The sequence below is a fragment of the Anas acuta genome, chromosome Z (assembly GCF_963932015.1).
Source record: "Anas acuta chromosome Z, bAnaAcu1.1, whole genome shotgun sequence".
Lineage (NCBI taxonomy): Eukaryota > Metazoa > Chordata > Aves > Anseriformes > Anatidae > Anas > Anas acuta.
The window spans coordinates 73,185,611-73,204,279 of record NC_089017.1 but is presented as its reverse complement, the minus strand read 5'-3'; the positions used below and the strand labels follow the sequence as shown (position 1 = coordinate 73,204,279).

At 39.7% G+C, this 18,669-nt stretch overlaps 2 protein-coding genes and 2 non-coding genes across 4 annotated transcripts in view; 1 reads left to right on the top strand and 3 right to left on the bottom strand.

Annotated features, from left to right (window-relative positions):
• LOC137848075 (uncharacterized) overlaps positions 1–7,315 on the top strand; it is a 75,000-nt gene extending 67,685 nt beyond the window's left edge. Inside the window, exon 2 of the mRNA XM_068666964.1 lies at positions 6,907–7,315. The gene's annotated coding sequence lies outside the window, so the exon portion shown is untranslated. The remainder of the gene's footprint in view (positions 1–6,906) is intronic.
• COX7C (cytochrome c oxidase subunit 7C) lies at positions 1,364–3,689 on the bottom strand. The gene is made up of 3 exons (XM_068667271.1): positions 3,516–3,689; positions 2,494–2,639; positions 1,364–1,458 (listed from the first exon to the last, which is right to left on the bottom strand). Exons 1-2 carry the CDS (start codon positions 3,588–3,590, stop codon positions 2,523–2,525), a joined length of 192 nt encoding a protein of 63 aa, XP_068523372.1. The 5' UTR covers positions 3,591–3,689; the 3' UTR covers positions 1,364–1,458; positions 2,494–2,522.
• Positions 2,111–2,172, bottom strand: LOC137848710 (small nucleolar RNA Z39). Its single transcript, XR_011091485.1, has one exon. It is a non-coding gene; the product is annotated as a small nucleolar RNA Z39 (small nucleolar RNA).
• On the bottom strand, positions 3,086–3,149 carry LOC137848711 (small nucleolar RNA Z39). Its single transcript, XR_011091487.1, has one exon. It is a non-coding gene; the product is annotated as a small nucleolar RNA Z39 (small nucleolar RNA).
• Positions 7,316–18,669: the final 11,354 nt, after the last annotated feature.

The window sequence follows — 18,669 nt, the reverse complement described above, 5'->3', positions numbered from 1 at the left end:
AGTTCTCCTATGAAGTCCTTACTTTCGACCAAGACATGGTCAACTTTTCAAGATCCTTCAAGTGTCACATCAGTCTGTTACCGATGCAAATAAGCACACTGGTTGCTCTTTTGAGATGCAAGGGCATACTCAGCAAGAAATGTTATACCACATACCATTACACCTCACTACACCTCAGCTGTGACCATACAGCATTCTTACCAAATCCTTTATAGCTGCTTGGGATCTTTCCTCTGAGACTTTTACTTTAGACTTTTCTATTATTTTTTTCTATTAAATAGCCTTTTCTATTAAAGATCAACCATTCAGTTGAATGGCTGACATGTCGCAAGCTATATTGAATACACTGCTAGAACAAATGGACTTGTTTGAGGGGAAAAAATAAACCAGAAAACATCACTTAATGAAAGCAAGTTGGAATAGTTACCACTTAACATTATTATAAATAATAATTATCAGGAGTTGGACTTGATGATCCTTATGGGTCTTTTCCAACTCAGGATATCCTATGATTATAGTAGATAACAGTAACAATTACTGGGTTACATTAGTGCTTTTCAGACACCCTATTTAGCCAATGAGGCAGTCATAAGGACAGTGGAGATGAAAGCAACTTTCTACCCATGCTGTCAACAGGACTGTTGAAGATATGCTCCACCTGGAAGAGAGATCCTGGCAGCATTCTTCAATTCTTTGATGTCCACTACACAGGCCCAATATTAGGCATAACCTTGCATGCAGAGACTACAGCTTCTACTGTGAAGCTATCAATTCTTTCCAAATAGCTACTAATTTGAAGTACTATCTTGCCCAAGACTTTGATATTGACTAGAAAATGTTGGTAACAAAGATTCAATGTCATAGTTACTGTTGCTGTACTTGTTTTCAAGGCTACAGCATCATCTTAGTCTGAAGGCTAATGAGATCTGGAGGGCTCACAGCCACAGTAATGCAGCACAGCAAGGAGCTACAGTAACACAAGCTCTTCGGAATGACTTAGTAAAAGCAAAGTCAAATAAAATGTTCTCAACTAGTCAGCCCAAAATCCTGAAAAAAAAGTGCAGCATGGATTATGGTGACAGTATATCCCTATTGTCAGGCTTATAAAATATAATCTATCCTAAATAGTTATTCTCTGACTAGTCCAAAGACTACCAGAGATGACCACATAGCTTAGTAAAACTACTTAAGCATTCAGCTGGCTATTTTAAGCCCAACTTCGATTTTAAACCTGGATGTTTCCATTTTCCTAGACTAGTAGTGTTTAACTTAATGTCAATGGAGCACAATTTGAAAGGCTTCCCAGTATAAACCAGTTGTAAAAAGCACTTCAAGAACTTCACAAAATACACAGCCCAGGACCTTAAGATTTAACATTTATTTAGACACCTTCAGCATTGTACACAATTGCAGATATCCTTTTTTCCATTTAAAGTTGCCATATAGAAGACTTCAACTCTGCAAGAAAATGTAGAAGAATTAACAAGTTTAAGGACTCTGTATTACCTCTGCATCTAGAAAAAGCTATAGGAGAAATTTAATTTTGATGACGTATATTAGTTTTGACATGCCTTAATTCATCCAACACAAACTTCTGTAGTAAAGGCCTTTACTTATATGAATGTTACATACATTCCTAAATGCTCAAATACTGCACAGGTCCTCTCTTTATTTAAGTTTAAGGTAACAAAGCCATCGGGTTGGCAAAAGCACTATACAGGTGACTTTACAATTTGTGCCAACTCTGACATTCCAGCAATCACTGTATTTCATTCCAAAAGCTACATAGGTCATCCCAGCTCTTCAAAACTACTGTTTTTCAGATTACAGAATTAACATAATCAGGTATTTCCAAATTGGAATCAGTTTAAGATAAACAGAAGTGGATTTCCGAATGGAAATAACATGCTTCCAGAGGCTGGAACAATGTCTGAGGCTTGTTTTGTCTTCAAAAAGATCATCAATAAGCATCAGTTAACAGCATCTGCTCTTAATGACCTTATGTTAAATGCAGTTTACATTAAAAGTAAATATGGATGTTTAATGCTGATGTGATTGCTTTGACATCAAGCTGGAAATGGAGGGATTTTGTTTTCTGAGTTTTAACTGGCATATCAGAAAGCGTTTACAGTATCACAGATTCTCATACTGTTTTGTTCACATCACGTATGCCAGATATCCATACACATTGTGTAAGGTATAGGTTTGTTTTTTAGTTATCATCCAATTTAGTACCGCTCCACTGCCAGTTTAAGACTATCAAGAAGCTGCACTTAGAGAGGTGTGGCTTTGGGGCAGTCAAAGTTCACAAATCAGTGAGTTCCGCAGCTCAGCACGGCAAACTCAAGCCTACTCATCATTTGAATTTAGAAGGAACTGCAAACTGCAAGTGACTGGTCTGGGAGGTGTTAAAAGTTATACTGCTTATAAGTGAGGCTACACTCTCTCAAGCTGTTTCAACCACTCCACTAGAATAACAAACAAGATAGTTACCCAGCTAGCATGATTACAGTCTGTCCCCTTCATTTCTTAAGAAGCTGGTGTCTGACTATAAAGAAAGGGGCAGCAAATCCGCTTCCAAAGAATGCACACATTACTGCAAGTAATCGCCATTTGTTGTCCACAGAGAATGGAAGGTTCTAGAAAAGGAAAAATGAATGTTAGTTTGCAATCAATACAGTGCATTTAAATTACTTCCTCATTTGCTTGACAGTAGCGAGAGGCCCAGAGTGCTAACAGTCAGATCACAACTGACTGCAAATATTCACTCTCAGAACATTTTCCCTTCCTTTCAGGCCAATTGACCCTGCCCTTGCAGTAGTTTGGAAGTGACCTCTGGAGGTCATTTTGTCCAATACCCCTCCCACCCACAATTCACATTAGGGAATAAGGAAACCAGGTTGGTCAGGAGCTCATCCAGTCAACTGTAAATGTCTCAATGCCCCTGAGGACACAGACCCCACAGCCTCCAGGCAACTCTTGCCATTGCTTCATTATTTTCCTGACAAAGAATGTTTTTATTATGTGAAGTACATGAAATTAAGCTTTAGGTGTAGATTTTAAGAGAGTGTGCTAAGCACAAAGGTACATCAGAAAGCGTTTACAGTATCACTGTTTCTCCTCATACCGCAAAAGCTCATCATCTGCACCACAGAACCAGAAGGACACCGAAGCCATCTGCACCACCCTGCTTGCTGCAGCCATAACAGCAACACCTCAAGGCTCCAAATCCCCTTGGATACCAGCTGCAGAAGCGGCAGCAGAGCACTCACAAGGGCACCCCGGAACCTTAAAACCCGATTTAGTGCCAAAACCTTGGCGGGGATGGCTGAGGGACGAGCTCACCTTGAGCACGCCCGAGGCACAGGGGGCCTCCTTACGGCTCCTGGGGTCACCCCCATGCTCGCCTCCAGCCCCAGCCCTCGCCACCCTCCCGCCGCCGGGCCGCGGCCTGCCCCGCGACCTTGGCGCCGCGCCGCAGGGGGCCGGGGCCTCCTCCGCTCCCCTCACGGTACCTTCCCGGGCCCATCCTCGTAGTGGCTCCTGCGGAGGGCGGAGGTGGCGAACCTGCGGACGCCGGCAGCCAGCATGGTAGCGACACGGAGCGCGGCCGCCTCTCCCCTGCGCGACCTTCCCGCAGCGCGGCCCGGCGCCCTCTGGGAAATGGCGGCAGCGCGGGGAGGAGGGGAAGGAAGCCGGAGCCGCGCGGGGCGCGATGGGAGTTGTAGTCCGGCCGGCGGTCACGTGGCCGGAACGGCGGGGCGCGATTGGCCGCGAGGCGGCCCCGGGCCGTTTCGGCGCTGATGGAGGCCGGCCGCCATTTTGTGGCTGCGGTGCCGCGCCCCGTAGGGGAAGGGGAGCGGCGGCCGCCCCAGGTGGGGGGCGGGAAATGGAGGCGGGCTGTGAGGCGGGCTGTGAGGCGGGCAGCGCGGCACACCGCCCCCCACACCATTCTTGTTTTATATATATATATATATATAATATAATATATATAATATTTTATAATATATATATATTTTTTTTCAAAGCTTTTCTGCATAATTACATAGTATCTAAGGAAGTATTAAAACCAGGATTTCTTTTTTTTTTTTTTTTTTTTCCTTGTTGACACATTTGTATAGGTGGGTTAATTGGACTGCAAATTTGAGCAGTGACACGTAATTATGTTAGTTTTTATTTAGAAAATCTGTTCTGGAAAATAGCGTAATTAAGGAACAGCAAGGAGCTGTTATTACAGGTTGTACTGAGAGGCAAAATCTATTCAGGCAGAAGACGCAGAAAAGACACATAAAGACTTTCTTGAATAAAGTGTGCCAAGATGTATCTTTGACTTTCTTGGAATGTAGTTCCTGAATTATCTGTAATATAATTTAGCTGTGTAGTTATAACTGAATGTTTTGCAAAAATAGGGAATATCACCAACTGTTTTTTTTTTTTTTTTTTTTTTTTAAAAAAAAAAAAAACTTTTTTTTTGCTTTGTTGTTCTGTTGACTGTATAGGGACTTTGTGGAAATCTATTTGGAAAATAGAATTTTGAGTCTAGTCATCCTCATCTATACCCTTATTGGTGTTGTCATAGAGCTTCAAGAGATCTCTAATGCAGCACTTCTCATTATGGAAATGATATCATTAGTCACCTCCTCCCTCTACTGTGGCCATGATCTTATTTATTCAGACACCTGCTTGCTCTAGAATTGTTATACATCTACTAAAATGTACTGTATGGCTTACAGTCTTACAATCATGTAGTTCTTGGAAACTTTTGGAATAAATGTGTATTGTAGTTGCCGCTCGAGTAAGTTTTTTATGGGGAGCTTAACCTAATCATTAGTCATTCATCTGGTTTTCACAGATTTCTCGTAGGGGTTGTATGAGCATGTAATTTGGTCTTGGTTATCTGTTAGTGCTTATTTTGTCCACAGATCTACCATAGGCTTTTAATGCAGGTCCTGTGCTGCATCTTTCACAAAAGCAGAGTGTAGTGCATTTCAGCTGGGATAGAGGTAATTTTCCTCCTAGTAGCTGGTATGGAGGAGTGTTTGGGATTTAGGATTAAAACAATGTTGACAACACACTGACATTTTAGTTGTTGCAGAGCAGTGCTTACACAGAGCCAAAGACTTTCAGCTTCTCACACTGCCCCATGAACCAGGAGGTCGTGGGCATGCAAGGATCTGGGCACACAAGGATCTGGGGGACACCCAACCAGGACAGGAGACCCAAACTGGCCAAAAGGATGCCACATACCATAAGGCGTCATGCTCAGCAATAAATCTGCACGTGTGTGTGCACGCACATGTGCACTTTCTGCTCAGGATATGGCTAGGCAACAATTAGTATGTGATGAGCAATTGCACTGTGCTTCACTTGCTTTGTTTATTATTTGATCATTACTATTATTTACCCTTCATTTTCTGTCCTATTAAATTGTCTTTATCTCAACACATAAGTTTTTACCCTGTATTTTAGGTTTTCTCCCCCACCTCACAGTGAGGGGGGAGGGGGATGCAAACGGCTGGGTGGTACTTAGCTGCCTGCCAGATTGAACCACAACATACAACCTAAACATTTTTCTTTTTTTTTTTTTTTTTTTTCAGCAGTGAGTAATAGTACAAAGGATACACGTAAGCTTGTTTTCAGTCAACTTGCCTTTTGTGAGTGCTTCTTTATTCCTCGATCGTTAACAGGCAATACAGATCTCTAGCACACCATTTTCCAGTCAGCAGATTTAGTTGGCGTTTAGCTAGTTGTGTTTCAGATGTTTTCCTCTCTCTAGTTATGTTTTTAATTTTACGTGTCAGAGTTTACAATTCTTTTTCTTCACTTTCCAAAAATGCTTTCCTGTTTCTGCTAGCTTCTCTTGCTGTTTAGCCCAGCCAGGCCTCTTTCTACCTATTCTCAAGCCTTTCCTAATTGAAGTTAATACTGCAATGATGCTCTGCTTCTTACATGGTAGTCTGCTTACCTTCTGTGGTCACCATGCCACCTACAAAGATATAATTTCTGAATTTTTATTCCTTTTTTTTTTTTTTTCCCTCTCTTCATGTAGTGGATTCTGTGTTGTTTGTTGCAGGCTTTTATTAGAAATGGTAGTTTACTCCTATACCTGATGGTTTGCAGATCTTTTCTATCTAGACATAAACAGAGGTGAATTTTCAGGAGTAGCTGTTTTACTCCTGGCGAAGAAATTAATATGATGGCTCCCATCTGTTTGTCTTCAAAATGTGAACTAGGAAATGAAGTACCTCAGCCTATTAACAGGATACAGTAATGCTGTCCAGTCCAGGGTTTGAGAAAATCATGCAGGTAGAGTTTAGAAAAATAGACTCATTTGCCTTTTTGGCAAAGAAACGAAAGATACTACAGAATCACAGAATTTAACAGAATCACAGAATCATGGAATTTCTAGGTTGGAAGAGACCTCAACATCATCGAGTCCAACCTCTGACCTAACACTAACAAGTCCTCCACTAACAAGTCCATATCACTGAGCTCTACATCTAAACGTCTTTTAAAGACCTCCAGGGATGGTGACTCCACCACTTCCCTGGGCAGCCTGTTCCAGTGCCTAACAACCCTTTCGGTAAAGAAGTTCTTCCTAATATCCAACCTAAAACTCCCCTGGCGCAACTTAAGCCCATTCCCCCTCGTCCTGTCACCAGGCAAGTGGGAGAACAGACCAACCCCCACCTCGCTACAGCCTCCTTAAAGGTACCTGTAGAGAGCAATAAGGTCGCCCCTGAGCCTCCTCTTCTCCAGGCTGAACAAGCCCAGCTCCCTCAGCCGCTCCTCGTAGGACTTGTTCTCCAGGCCCCTCAGCAGCTTCGTCGCCCTTTTCTCGACTCGCTCAAGAACCTCGATGTCCTTCTTGTAGCGAGGGGCCCAAAACTGAACACAGTACTCGAGGTGCCAAGTACAGGGGGACAATCACCTCCCTAGCCGGGCTGGCCACACTGTTTCTGATACAAGCCAGGATGCTGTTGGCCTTCTTGGCCACCTGAGCACACTGCTGGCTCATATTCAGCCGACTGTCAACCATCACTCCCAGGTCCTTCTCTGCCTGGCAGCTCTCCAACCACTCATCTCCCAGCCTATAGCTCTGCTTGGGGTTATTGCGCCCCAGGTGCAGGACCCGGCACTTGGCCTTGTTGAACTTCATGCAGTTGACCTCAGCCCATCGGTGCAGCCTATCCAGATCCTCCTGCAGAGCTTTCCTACCCTCGAGCAGATCAACACACGCACCTAACTTGGTGTCATCTGCCAACTTACTGAGGGTGCACTCGATGCCCTCATCCAGATCATCAATAAAGATATTAAAGAGGACAGGCCCCAGCACTGAGCCCTGGGGAACGCCACTAGTGACCGGCCTCCAACTGGATTTGACTCCATTCACCACAACTCTTTGGCCCTGACTATCCAGCCAGTTTCTAACCCAACAAAGCGTTGGGTTAGAAAAAAAAAGATTTTTTGTTGTCTTTAACGGTGTGAGATATGATCATCTGATTCGTGTCAGTATGGAACAATACCAGGGCTGCACTGTATGATGAATGTGACCTTGTCTTACATACCCTTGAATAACCACAAGTCTAAGAAAAACAGAGTGGTTAATGTATATAATTCTTGTATTTTGCAAAGGAATGTTTTAGCATTTCGTGTCAATAGAGAACTTGAAGGTAAATGTATTTGTAGGCTTTTCCTTGAAGTCTCTGGTATCTGGGGGGGTTTCAGAATAACTGCTAACTATTATGACTATTGCATGACACTATGCAAGTCTCTGATATCTAGCCAGGAGATTAAGGAGACAGGGAGAGCTGAAGAACAACTAAAAGACAAAGCTTGCAGGGGACATTGCACAAGTCTCTGCCATACAGCCAAGGAGAAGGACAAGAGGGAGGAAGACTATGAGCCTTCAGCACGAGAGACCCCCAGAGGGACCACCGGAGACTGATATGCATGCTCCAGTGGGAGGGTTTGGATTCCGGAAACTAATTATAATAACCCTGTTTTTTTAGAAGTAGTAATGAATATGTATTAGCCTAGGAGCATAAAAATCAGCTACTTGATGTAACTGGTGTGCGTCTTGGTGGAGCAGAGCAGGTGGAGAACAGTCTCTCTGCCTCCCGCTGATGGCAGCAAAGGGCTCAGGCACTCCCTGCACCCAATGACCTGAACTGCCGCATTTTTGGATGGGCAGTCAGTCTGGGTGTGTACTGACTTCCTGGAGAGCACACCGTGCCTGGTGGAGACCATCGCAGACTAGCTAGTGGTAGACTGCCATAGGAGGTGTTCGTATGGGTGGGAGGGAGCGCTCTGCCCTCCCTGCTCAAACTGCCTCACCACACCCAAGCCGCTGCACTCCCTAGGGGCAGCTTATGAATGGCCGGGGGGAGGGGATGTTGCTGGCTCCACCTGCACCTCATCAGCCTCCCTCATGAGGCTGCCGGGTCCTGGCGGCTCCCTCAAATACGCTTGATGCTGGAAAAATTAGCCCTGGCTGTCCTGATCCCCTGCTCCGCTGCAGAATGCGTCTGCCCTGGAGCCGATCGCCTCGGCTTTCAGATTATTAGAAATGTGACGTGTAAATTATTAGAAGTGTGATATATATACTATAATGAGGGATATATATACTGTATTTGTGAGTGATATATATATGTGTGAGTGATACATATAATGAGGGTAATCAGTGTCAGAATGGATTGTTGTAGGAGATAGTAATTTTTCCCATGGGTGCCCTTGTAAAAATACTGTCTAACAGACAGACCAGTTGTGGGGTTTGCACATGGAATTGCTGGGTAAAATTCTCTGGCCTGTGCTATGTGGAGGGCCAGAACAGATTAGTACAATGGAACGCTCCGGCTTTTAAACTTACAGATATTTCAATCTAGCCTTTTAATTTATATCCATCTTTTTATATGTACAATTATTATTATTTTTTTTTTAAATCAATTATTACTTTAGATTTGTCAGGTTATCTTCTTTATCTTCAATTATAGATTATGTTTTTTCTCCTTGTGAATAGGACTTTCTTATAAATTCTTTCAGGTGCTGCTTCTCACTGCTGCTCACTTTTCACTAGAAAAAAAATGCCTTTCTTGAGCTATAAGGGAAAATCCAAGTAAGGAAGAAAAACAGGTAACTAAAGCAGGTAATTCTGGATGTCTAACTTTTGTGATCTTGATGAAAGAAGCATAGAAAGCTTAGGGACATCTTAGCAGGGCCATCTGTTTCTAAGCTCCTTGTGCCAGTCACAGATAAAATGGTACCAAGATACAGGTCATATTGATTTTTCAGTCCTGTTTTATGAGTGAAGTAAATGGGTATTTTTCAGTACTGAAATAGTATGTGGTTAAATTCACCTGTTTGCACTTCATGAAAATATTTTAGTAGCATATATTCCCAACATTTTTAGTAGTATCATGGACAGTGGCCTCAGGACACTAAACAACTATTATGTAAGACATATAGGAAAATATTAGCTTTCTTTAGAAATCATCCCACGTATTTTTTGGCAAGATAAACTATTTTGTGTAACAGTTAAAATTAGAAATCCCCTCACTCTGGTTGTAAGGTCAGGATGAATCACCTAAAACTGACTTATTAACCATAAGCTCAAGCAATTATTAAATTTCAAATAATGAAAGGGAAAGGTTGAAAATAAGCTATAAGAGGTGCTATATAATTGGTATTAGTTACATATTCCTAGTAAAGTTGTAGGCTAACAGAAATATCCATGATGGAAACAGGATAATTTGCCAGTGTCTCACTCTAATTTCACAACTGTAGAAGAGTTCCTTTCATAACAGTAATTTAGCTTACCTTATATATGGCAGGTCTATTTTTTAGCAAAGTGAATATTCCAAATTTTAAAAATGTATTAAATACATGAAGAAAGAATAGTATTAAAAATGATATGGGGATCACCAACTGAAAAAGTGATAGCTTGTGAAGCATCTGTATTTAACACAAGGAAAGGCTGAAAAACTGGAAAAGGAAAGAAAGATTGTTACTTTAAAATAATTCTTTAAGAAGTTACTTTCTTTGCTTCCAAAGATCCCCTGTAAGTCACTGGAAAGTAAAATCAACTAGTAAGAGTTGTTGTCCTGTGGAAACAGTTACAATACAGTTGTAGCATTGTTAGTAAAAGTATGCTTGTGACAGAGGGTCACTGCAAGGGGTGAGATCTTTTAATATTTTATTTTGGTTATAGCTGTTAGAAACTGCTAAGCTTTCAGATGCGCAAGCCTATTGTCAGGTCTGAAACTGATGCAGTAACTTCTGAAGATATATACAGACTGAAAATAACTTATGTAAGTCCTAGTTCAAAGGATGCTGGTTGTTTTTGCCATGTCTTTTTTTTTTTCCTTTTTTCTTTTTTTTCCTTTTTTTCTTTTTTTTCTTTTTTTTTCATTTTATTTTTTTTTTTTTTTTTTTTTTTTTTCCTTTATTTACTTTTTTTTTCTTTTATTTTTTGAGTGGACCATTTCACAGATCCAGTTCACTATACAGCTGTATAAAATTTTATGCAGGTCCACAGAAAGGTGTGGAATAGTTGTAGCAATTTAAAGTTGGAAATGGGAGGGGATAGAATTTGTGCTTTTCTTGGTGGCTGCATCACTTTATTTTGGCAAAAAGTTTGTACAACTATCCTTTCAGTGATGGATACATATAGTCACGTAAGGAGCATTGAGAGATTATTAAGGATTAAGACATGAGAATATTATTACATGCACAAATCAATTATCTACTGAGTTGCAGATTCTTAATGTTCAGTGCAATTATAAATTTTATTTCCTAGGACCATCCTTGATGATATTCAAGCTAAGATATTACTCTGATAGATGTTACAGTATGTTGTGATTCTATATATAGATTTCAATTTATCTTGACATGTTCCAATCAAGAGGATAAAATCATTGGGATTTCTTTTTGTACTGGAATATCTTTACATGCAAAAGTCTATCTCACACTTTTGTGTGAGCCATCTGCCTTTTGTTTTATTTTGTCTTTATCAATTGCTGCTCCACATATGCAACTCAAGTTTTTGTTTAGAATTGTGTAATTACCATTAATGACATATTACAATTATTGTATCAGACGTAAATGTTAAAGAACAGAAATAAGCAATTAGATTTTCTGTTTTCAACCTGAATTGAAGTGCTGTGGTTTCTCTGTTTGAAACCTGAAAGAAGGTCTATGTGTTCATATTTACTCTGTTTGCTCTAGTTTGTTTACCATTTGTACCAGTTTGTTTGCTGTTAGGATTGCAATTAGAAGTAACACTGTACCAGTGTAATACATATTCTTAAATCACGACTATGAAAGTCATAGGAACTTCTTTGTGGCATTCCTGAGTATTAGGCAGACAAGTCACTTCTAAAGACTGTAGCAAATCTTTCTGAAGAGCACAGGTATTATAAGAAGGTGGGCATACATTTATGGATTAAATGTTACTTATGAAAGCAAGTTGAATCTGGTTGTGCTTAGTTACAATATTGCAATATACCTAGATAAATTATTTTCACACAATGGGGGATTTAAAAAAAAATTGCTCCTTCATATAAATGATTCCTTATGGATGTGAAGTCTCATTTGTATATGCAAAAACATGGTTCACAGGCAAAAATGAGTGTCTGACAATAATGTTTTACCCTGACAGATTTTTTCATTAACCTCAAAGCCCTTTCAACCCTTAAATTGTCAGCCTCTTAAAGCCCTTTAATTGTATCTCACAGAAGTTCACATAAAATAGGTATTGGAACGTTTGTTATATGGAATGTATTTTAGAGGCTTTGCAAGAATCTATCATGTAAAGGGTAGGTCTGAGCTACTTTATAGTATTCATTTAGTTTTGAAGTCTTCCTGTAAAATGATGTATCTAAAGCTCCCTTTTTGTTGTCAGAGTTCACCAAGACAGAAATGGTTTATAATTACAGTGAGAACCATTGTAATTGCTTGCATTTTGAACTATCTCATTGTAACAATCTTGACTTGGTTACTAAAACTTTTGTTTCAAGGAGCTTTCCTGGCTATTAGAAAATCTGTGAGCCCTGCAATCATCATGTTTATCCTAAATGTATTTGCAGGCACAATGCTCAATTTACATAGCTAATAATAACCCAAAATGCCCTTAATTTTTCTACCTCTCTCTCTTTTTTTTTTTTTTTTCCCATCAGAAGGGTTAGAAGTTGTCTTACTGTTTCTTCCAGTATTGTATCAAGGCAGTATATATTATAGTATGCTAAAACTTTTGATATTCTGGGATTCTGGGTTAACTGAAAAGCCTAGTGTAATGCACAAATGCTGTCGAGTTTTGAAGCAGGTCTTTAACCTACCTAGGAAGGTTTTCTTGTTTGTTTTATTATTTTTTATTGATTTATTTTTTTTTCCCTGTGGATAGTTAAGAGACCAAATAACACTCAAAATTCCAAATCAAGAGGTTGATGTACAGTGAATTGAAAAGGGCTTGTTAGTGTACCAAACCCGGCCTACTGTATACGTGGTAAAGTGGTATCACATACATAGCATGAATACAAATGCTATTGGTAGAAAAGAGGTGCTTTACATCAATACGGGCATTCCTGTCAAGCATATTGATTTATGTCAGCTGTCAGTTTCACTCGCATGTTTAGACACTTATGTGCAGATTACAGCTTGTTCGAATATATGCACTTTAATTAAAACAAACAAACAAAAAAAAACACACACACACATACGCAAAAAAAACACCACACAAACAAAAACAACACCTCCACCACACTTTAAAGCAGATTAGTGATACCTATTTATTTACTATGCCTAAAGTAAGTATTGATAAATCTGAGTAAAAGGTCATAAAGAACTTCTTCACGGTGAGGGTGATGGAGCATTGGAACAGGCTGCATAGGGAAGTTGTGGAGTCTCCTTCTCTGGAGATATTCAAGGCCTGTCTGGATATCTACCCGGGCAGCCTGCTCTGAGGAACCTGCTTTGGCAGGGGGGTTGGACCCGATGATCTTTCGAGGTCCCTTCCTACCCCTACAGTTCTGTGATTCTGTGATATCTTAAACTCCAGATATTTGGAGATCTTAGCTTAAAAATAACACGTTAGTACTTGATGGTGAAGTATGGTACAAAGAGGTAGCTGGTCTTAAGGATAGCCTCCAAAATTTTACCTAGCTTTTGAGGTTTTCATGTTATGCATTTTTTTTGTCGTGTTTACAGCCTAAGTGAAACTAATGTTACTGTGCTATGTGTGAATGTTTATATGCCTCCTTGGATAAAATCTGAACTCTCTGGTCACTTGCAAATATATTTGACAAAGGATACTACAAAGTTCATGTAATCACCACAAAAAGAAATTACAATGTGTAGGAAAGAAATTGAGAAACATGTGATCAATGAAAACTGTGATCAATGTGTTTTTTTTTGTTGTTGTTTTGTTTTGTTTTGTTTTTTAGTCATGGTAACTACGTGTTCTGTGATTACCTCTGGATTTAATTGGGCAAATTAGGCTGCCCTTGAACATTAGGTGTTGAGCCTAACAAGGGGAATGGAGTTTGCCCAGGCTAGAGAGACTGCAAAATTAATAGTTAAAATGTGTGGAGTAATTTGCAGTGAGAATTTGTGTTGGTGGAAGTATGATTATCATTAGCATGGACTGTTTGTCCTTTGCTCTTCACTTATTTATTTTGGTCTATTTTAACTAGTCTAATAAAAAATGAAAAAAAAAAAAAAGAGGCTAAAATGTTAAAAGCTTTGAAAATATGTGTGTGGCATTCTGACTGTTACTCAGAATAAAATCTTGCTGGTGCTGAACTTACTCCACAGTATGGGATGTGAATAATCACCTGCCAAAGCTTTTTATGTGTACCTGGCGAAAAGTGGTTCTGGCAATAAAAGGGCATGTTTGTTCACCAGAAGTGAAACTACCTGGATTTAAAACACTGTGAAGAAATGCAGAGGCTCATGGTTGAGGCTGACAGGGATGTAGCATCTTCCCTCATTATGAAGACCCGTACAGTGTGAGGTTGATGTAAGCCTTGTGGAAAGAGCACGGCCTGCTGAGAAGCGATCAAGTCCTTTAGATGTTATGCACACTCCAGCCGATACCAGCACATCCTTGCACCAAGAATGTGTCAGGACTGCTGAAGGGTAGAGGAGGCAGGTGGTCAGAGCTGGAAGCTGTTAGATGGGAGGCTGGGGGGTCTGCCTGGAAGCTTGCCTGCTACAGAGGACACACAATGTGTTTTGCTTGTGTTTGTAGGGGGAGCTGAGTGGTCGTGCACCATGCGGGTGCTGATGACTCAAGGAAGATGAGTGCCTGGGAGACTAAACTTGTGCCATGAGGCAGGAGTCCCACTGACCAGTGTCTTCATGATGGTGTCTGAAATAGTGCTTCTGCTGTGACCAACCTGGCAGGCAGGTGGAGCTCTGGCTTTGTTACACAAAGATCAGATAACAGAGTGCAGAGGAGGCATAAAAGTAAGTGGTTATTGTACTTGGACTGCAGCACAGACGTAACCTGCAGGTGGGATATCTAGGGAATGATGTGGCTGCTGAAGTGCCATTTGCTTAAACTTCTGTTCAGCTCTAAATTTAGACCAATGTTATTATGTTATTACATAATATTTTGGGGAATAAGGGAAAAGAGAACTGCAATTAATTTGAGTGGGACTTACAAAAACCTGAGTTGATTGCAGGCTCATTGTCCCTTGATATTTAAACCGATTAGCTGGTTAGTATTTCTGTGAAAACACTCAGTTTCAAAGAAAACAAAACAAAACAACAACAACAAAACCACAAACACCTGGTTTAAAATAAAAAGAAATGAAACCAACAAAAAATTACAGTTAAAATAAATGGAAATAAAGGTGGAAAAAGGATGATCTTTATATTCTTTATGAAAAAAAATGCCAGACTGAATCTGCCTGTAATTTATTGGACCAATGCAGTTACATCTCTAGTTGCTATTGTTTTAAATACTTTCAGCATGCACTTTCTGGTTCGACATGTTCAGAAACTTGTAGTTAGTCATAAGCAATAGCTATCTGTATTATTAAATTCTCTCCTTAATAGCAGTAGATTGTTCATCGGTTAAGCAAGTATTACTCTCATTTTTCTTGTTTCTGTGTTGTCAGACTATAAATTCACTTGTGACATTCCATACACAACAGCTTTTAACTGTGTGTTTTACAAGGATGCTGCCAATGGAATTACTTCAGAATTACATTGATAAAGAGTAGTAGCTGGTGTTTCTAAAAAGTATTTTTGAGATACCCTAAGCAGACATGTCAGTGTTGACAGGAGGTGAAATTATGTGATTTCAATTTTGACATTGCTGAGGATTTAAAAAGAATTTAATATCTTAGTTCGTAGGGCTCAGAGCTGGATCTTCCATCAAAGCCCACGTCTAAAATATATTCTCTTGATCTGCAGTGTGGTTTGTGTTTTTTTTTTGAGGAAGATGGTTTGTTCATCTACTGACAGTCGTAAGGAGAAATAGTGAGCTGCTCCGCTTTGCCTTGGGGCAAGTGGAGCTCCTCTGACAATGTGTTGAAATACTCATTGATTCTGTGGTAGTGATGATATTGATTGGGCAGTTTGCTTATTGTTAACCTCCGTACTGAGGGTTCTTTAGAGGACAAACCTAATGTGGCTCTATTGCTTCACATTGATCTTATATATATAGCTATAAACCTATATATACATGTGTGTGTATATGTATCTGCAATGTATATATATATACCAATATATATATTAAAGAAAAGAGAAGCAGCATTTACAGTTATACTGCACCATTTAATATGATGTCCCAGGAGTCTCCTTTTTGTTTTCCAGAAGCAGTGTTTCTCCCTCCTGTAAATATGGCACCTTAAACTATGTGCGTTTCTTATCATACTTTGATTCAGTTACTAACATCTCAGCTCAGTCAAGATATTTTATTTACTGGAGAACAATTCGCTCCCTCCACTGACCTGTCTGCTTTTGATCTGTGCTCTAAACGTTGTTTTTTAAGAATGTTTTTGTAACACGCTGGCTAAACTGAATGTGTCATCTATATAATCACTATCTTGAAATATCAACTGTTCAAAATGTTGAATGCAAAATGGACCGATGGTCTCTACTTTATGCTGTGTGTCAGCATCTCTAGGTCACTTTACACCTTTGCTTATGAGGTCAACAAAGAGCTAATGTCTGCCCCCCATTCCTGAAAACTTGCCATATAAACTCAACATAGGATACAGTTGTTCCTTTGTACCTTAGTGTGAACAAAGTAAACATTGCTTTCTAGTAGAAAGATACCTCCTTATTTTTGTGGGGGAGAAAAGCATGCACAGGGCATTCCAGAGTAGGAGTTCACACAGAAACAAAATCCAGCTTACCTTCCAGTAAGTCACCTGAATACATCACAAGAACAGATCGCTGCCACAGGCTGCAGCAAGTGATGTGCTTAACATTCCCATTAAGAAAAAAAAAATAAAAAAAATCAGTTACTTGGCCCTTGGGCTTTGCACAAACTTTGTTGTGGAAACTTTCTTATATTGATGGTCTGTTGTAGAAGGCTAAGCAATCAGGAGGGTCACTCTTTAAGGCTTCTGACAAGTAGGCTCTTGGACATCAGTCAGTGCTAGAACCTGGTTTGTCCATGTCTGGATGTCAGTACATCTTTTACCTAACGCTGCAGGAGTCCAAAGGGATTGATCTTTAGAAAGCCTTAGAGCTCAGACCCTTCTACTTGAACTATTTGCTGTGTAAGGAAGTTATGTATTGCTAAAAGACCATGGCAGTTTCTCTGCTTAAATTTAATACAGATCCATATTCAGGATGGCACTACCTTGGGTCCTGAAACAGCCACCTGGTTTTATGAAAATGCAGATTTGCCCTTCTTATCTCAGAATGCTTAAACTGAACTCTCTGTACACTCATTTGACACTGATCAATCACCTGACAGAATGCCTAGAAATGCTCTCTAGAAGTGAAAAGACTTTTTATACTCCTCAGGGTATGGGTTTAGTAATAGAATTCTAAATCTTTGAGAAATGGGACAGCTTGATAGTGAGACAGACTGCAAGTCCATCAGGAAGGGAAATGAAGCTAGAACATATGTGTTTGTTTTCTTTGACAAACGTGGCCTGACTGTGAGAAGGAGTGGTGTCACAGCTCCAGCCATACAGTCTCTCTCCCCCTTTCTTTTCACAGGTTGGAAGCTGGTCGGTTCTCCCAGTCAAGCTTGTGAACCAGCACGCAGACAAAGGTGAGTTTGCATGCAAATGGAAATTGATGCCTGAGCATTCATGACAGTATGGAGGTACTAACATTTGAGTGTTAGGCCCTGAGGATGCATCCAGTACCTTGTGTGAAGGCTGTGTAGAACCTGAAACTCCAAAATCTCTATTCAGAGCTTTACTTAAACATCTATATATTTTTTTTTAAATCAACCCAATAGTTACTCACAAAATTAAAAAAAAAAAAGCCTCTTTAATGTCTGAAGAAATACACCCTGAAATTGATTTTCAGTGAATTTACTGACATTTTTAATCCTATATGTCTCTAAATTATCAAATGCTTGATGTATTTATTTATCAAACACCGTGAAAAATTTCTGTGGCTTGAGAGGTTTTTTTTTTTTTTTTTTTTTTTTTTTTTTACGTGTCATCTTCATCTTATTCTGTGTCTTGAGGAAATCTGTGCTAAGCTTCTCTGAAGAATTTGATCGTTTCAGCAGCTTGTTGCTAGGATCCAGCTCTCTCCTTTAAAACAGTTCATTTTGTGAATGACAATTCAATACATTTTATATAACGGAATTATTACAGGTTAGCCATAGGGGTAGCAGTATTATTATTATTATTATTATTATTATTATTATTATTATTATTATTATTATTATTATTATTATTTTTCTACTGCACATATTCAATTGCTTCACAGAATTTCGTTTCACAGCTGGAAACTTGACTCCTGACTGGAGTTGTAAGATACTTGCAGTTTTTGCTTTGACTACTCAAGTGTAAAAATGGCTAACTTTGCAATAATACACTGTATTTAATCCAGCTCAAGAGTGTCATATTACTGTTGAGCAAGTAGTTCTTGTTTGCAAAAATAACCGGACTTGAAATCGAGGAAATCTGAAGCAGAAAAATCTCGTTTTCCTTATCTGTGCGCAGTCAGATTGAATCAAAGGTTATTTATACCCTGTCTTGATCAGAATATAAAACGAATAAAGTTTTATTCTTACTTAAAACTACGCAAACCCAAGCAGATTGATACTCACCTGATTCTTACTATTCCAGCAGCACTAAAACATAGATAATTCTGGCTAAACTTGTTGACTCAGAATGGGGAGCAGGGCCAGGAGACCCTTGCTACCAGAAGCAATTCCTATTAAATTATGTCTGAAGTGTGAGAGGAAGAAACTTCTTGTCTCTTGAGATTGAGAATGTAGACCAAAAACTATTTCTGCCAGTCATATGGCCAGAGTTAAAATATATTCTATGTTTTATCTTTACCCAAATGTTGAAGAATGGCTCAAAGAGCAAGGGCACGGGTCCCTAGAGGAATTGTACAAGCAAGGCAAAGAAAATGCAGAGTTTATAGCCATGCAGTAGGCTGGATGAGAAGCATTCTTGTGAAAATATGCAAGGAGTAGTCTGTCCTTGAGAGAGAGATAAACAGGTGGATCTGAGGCCTGGG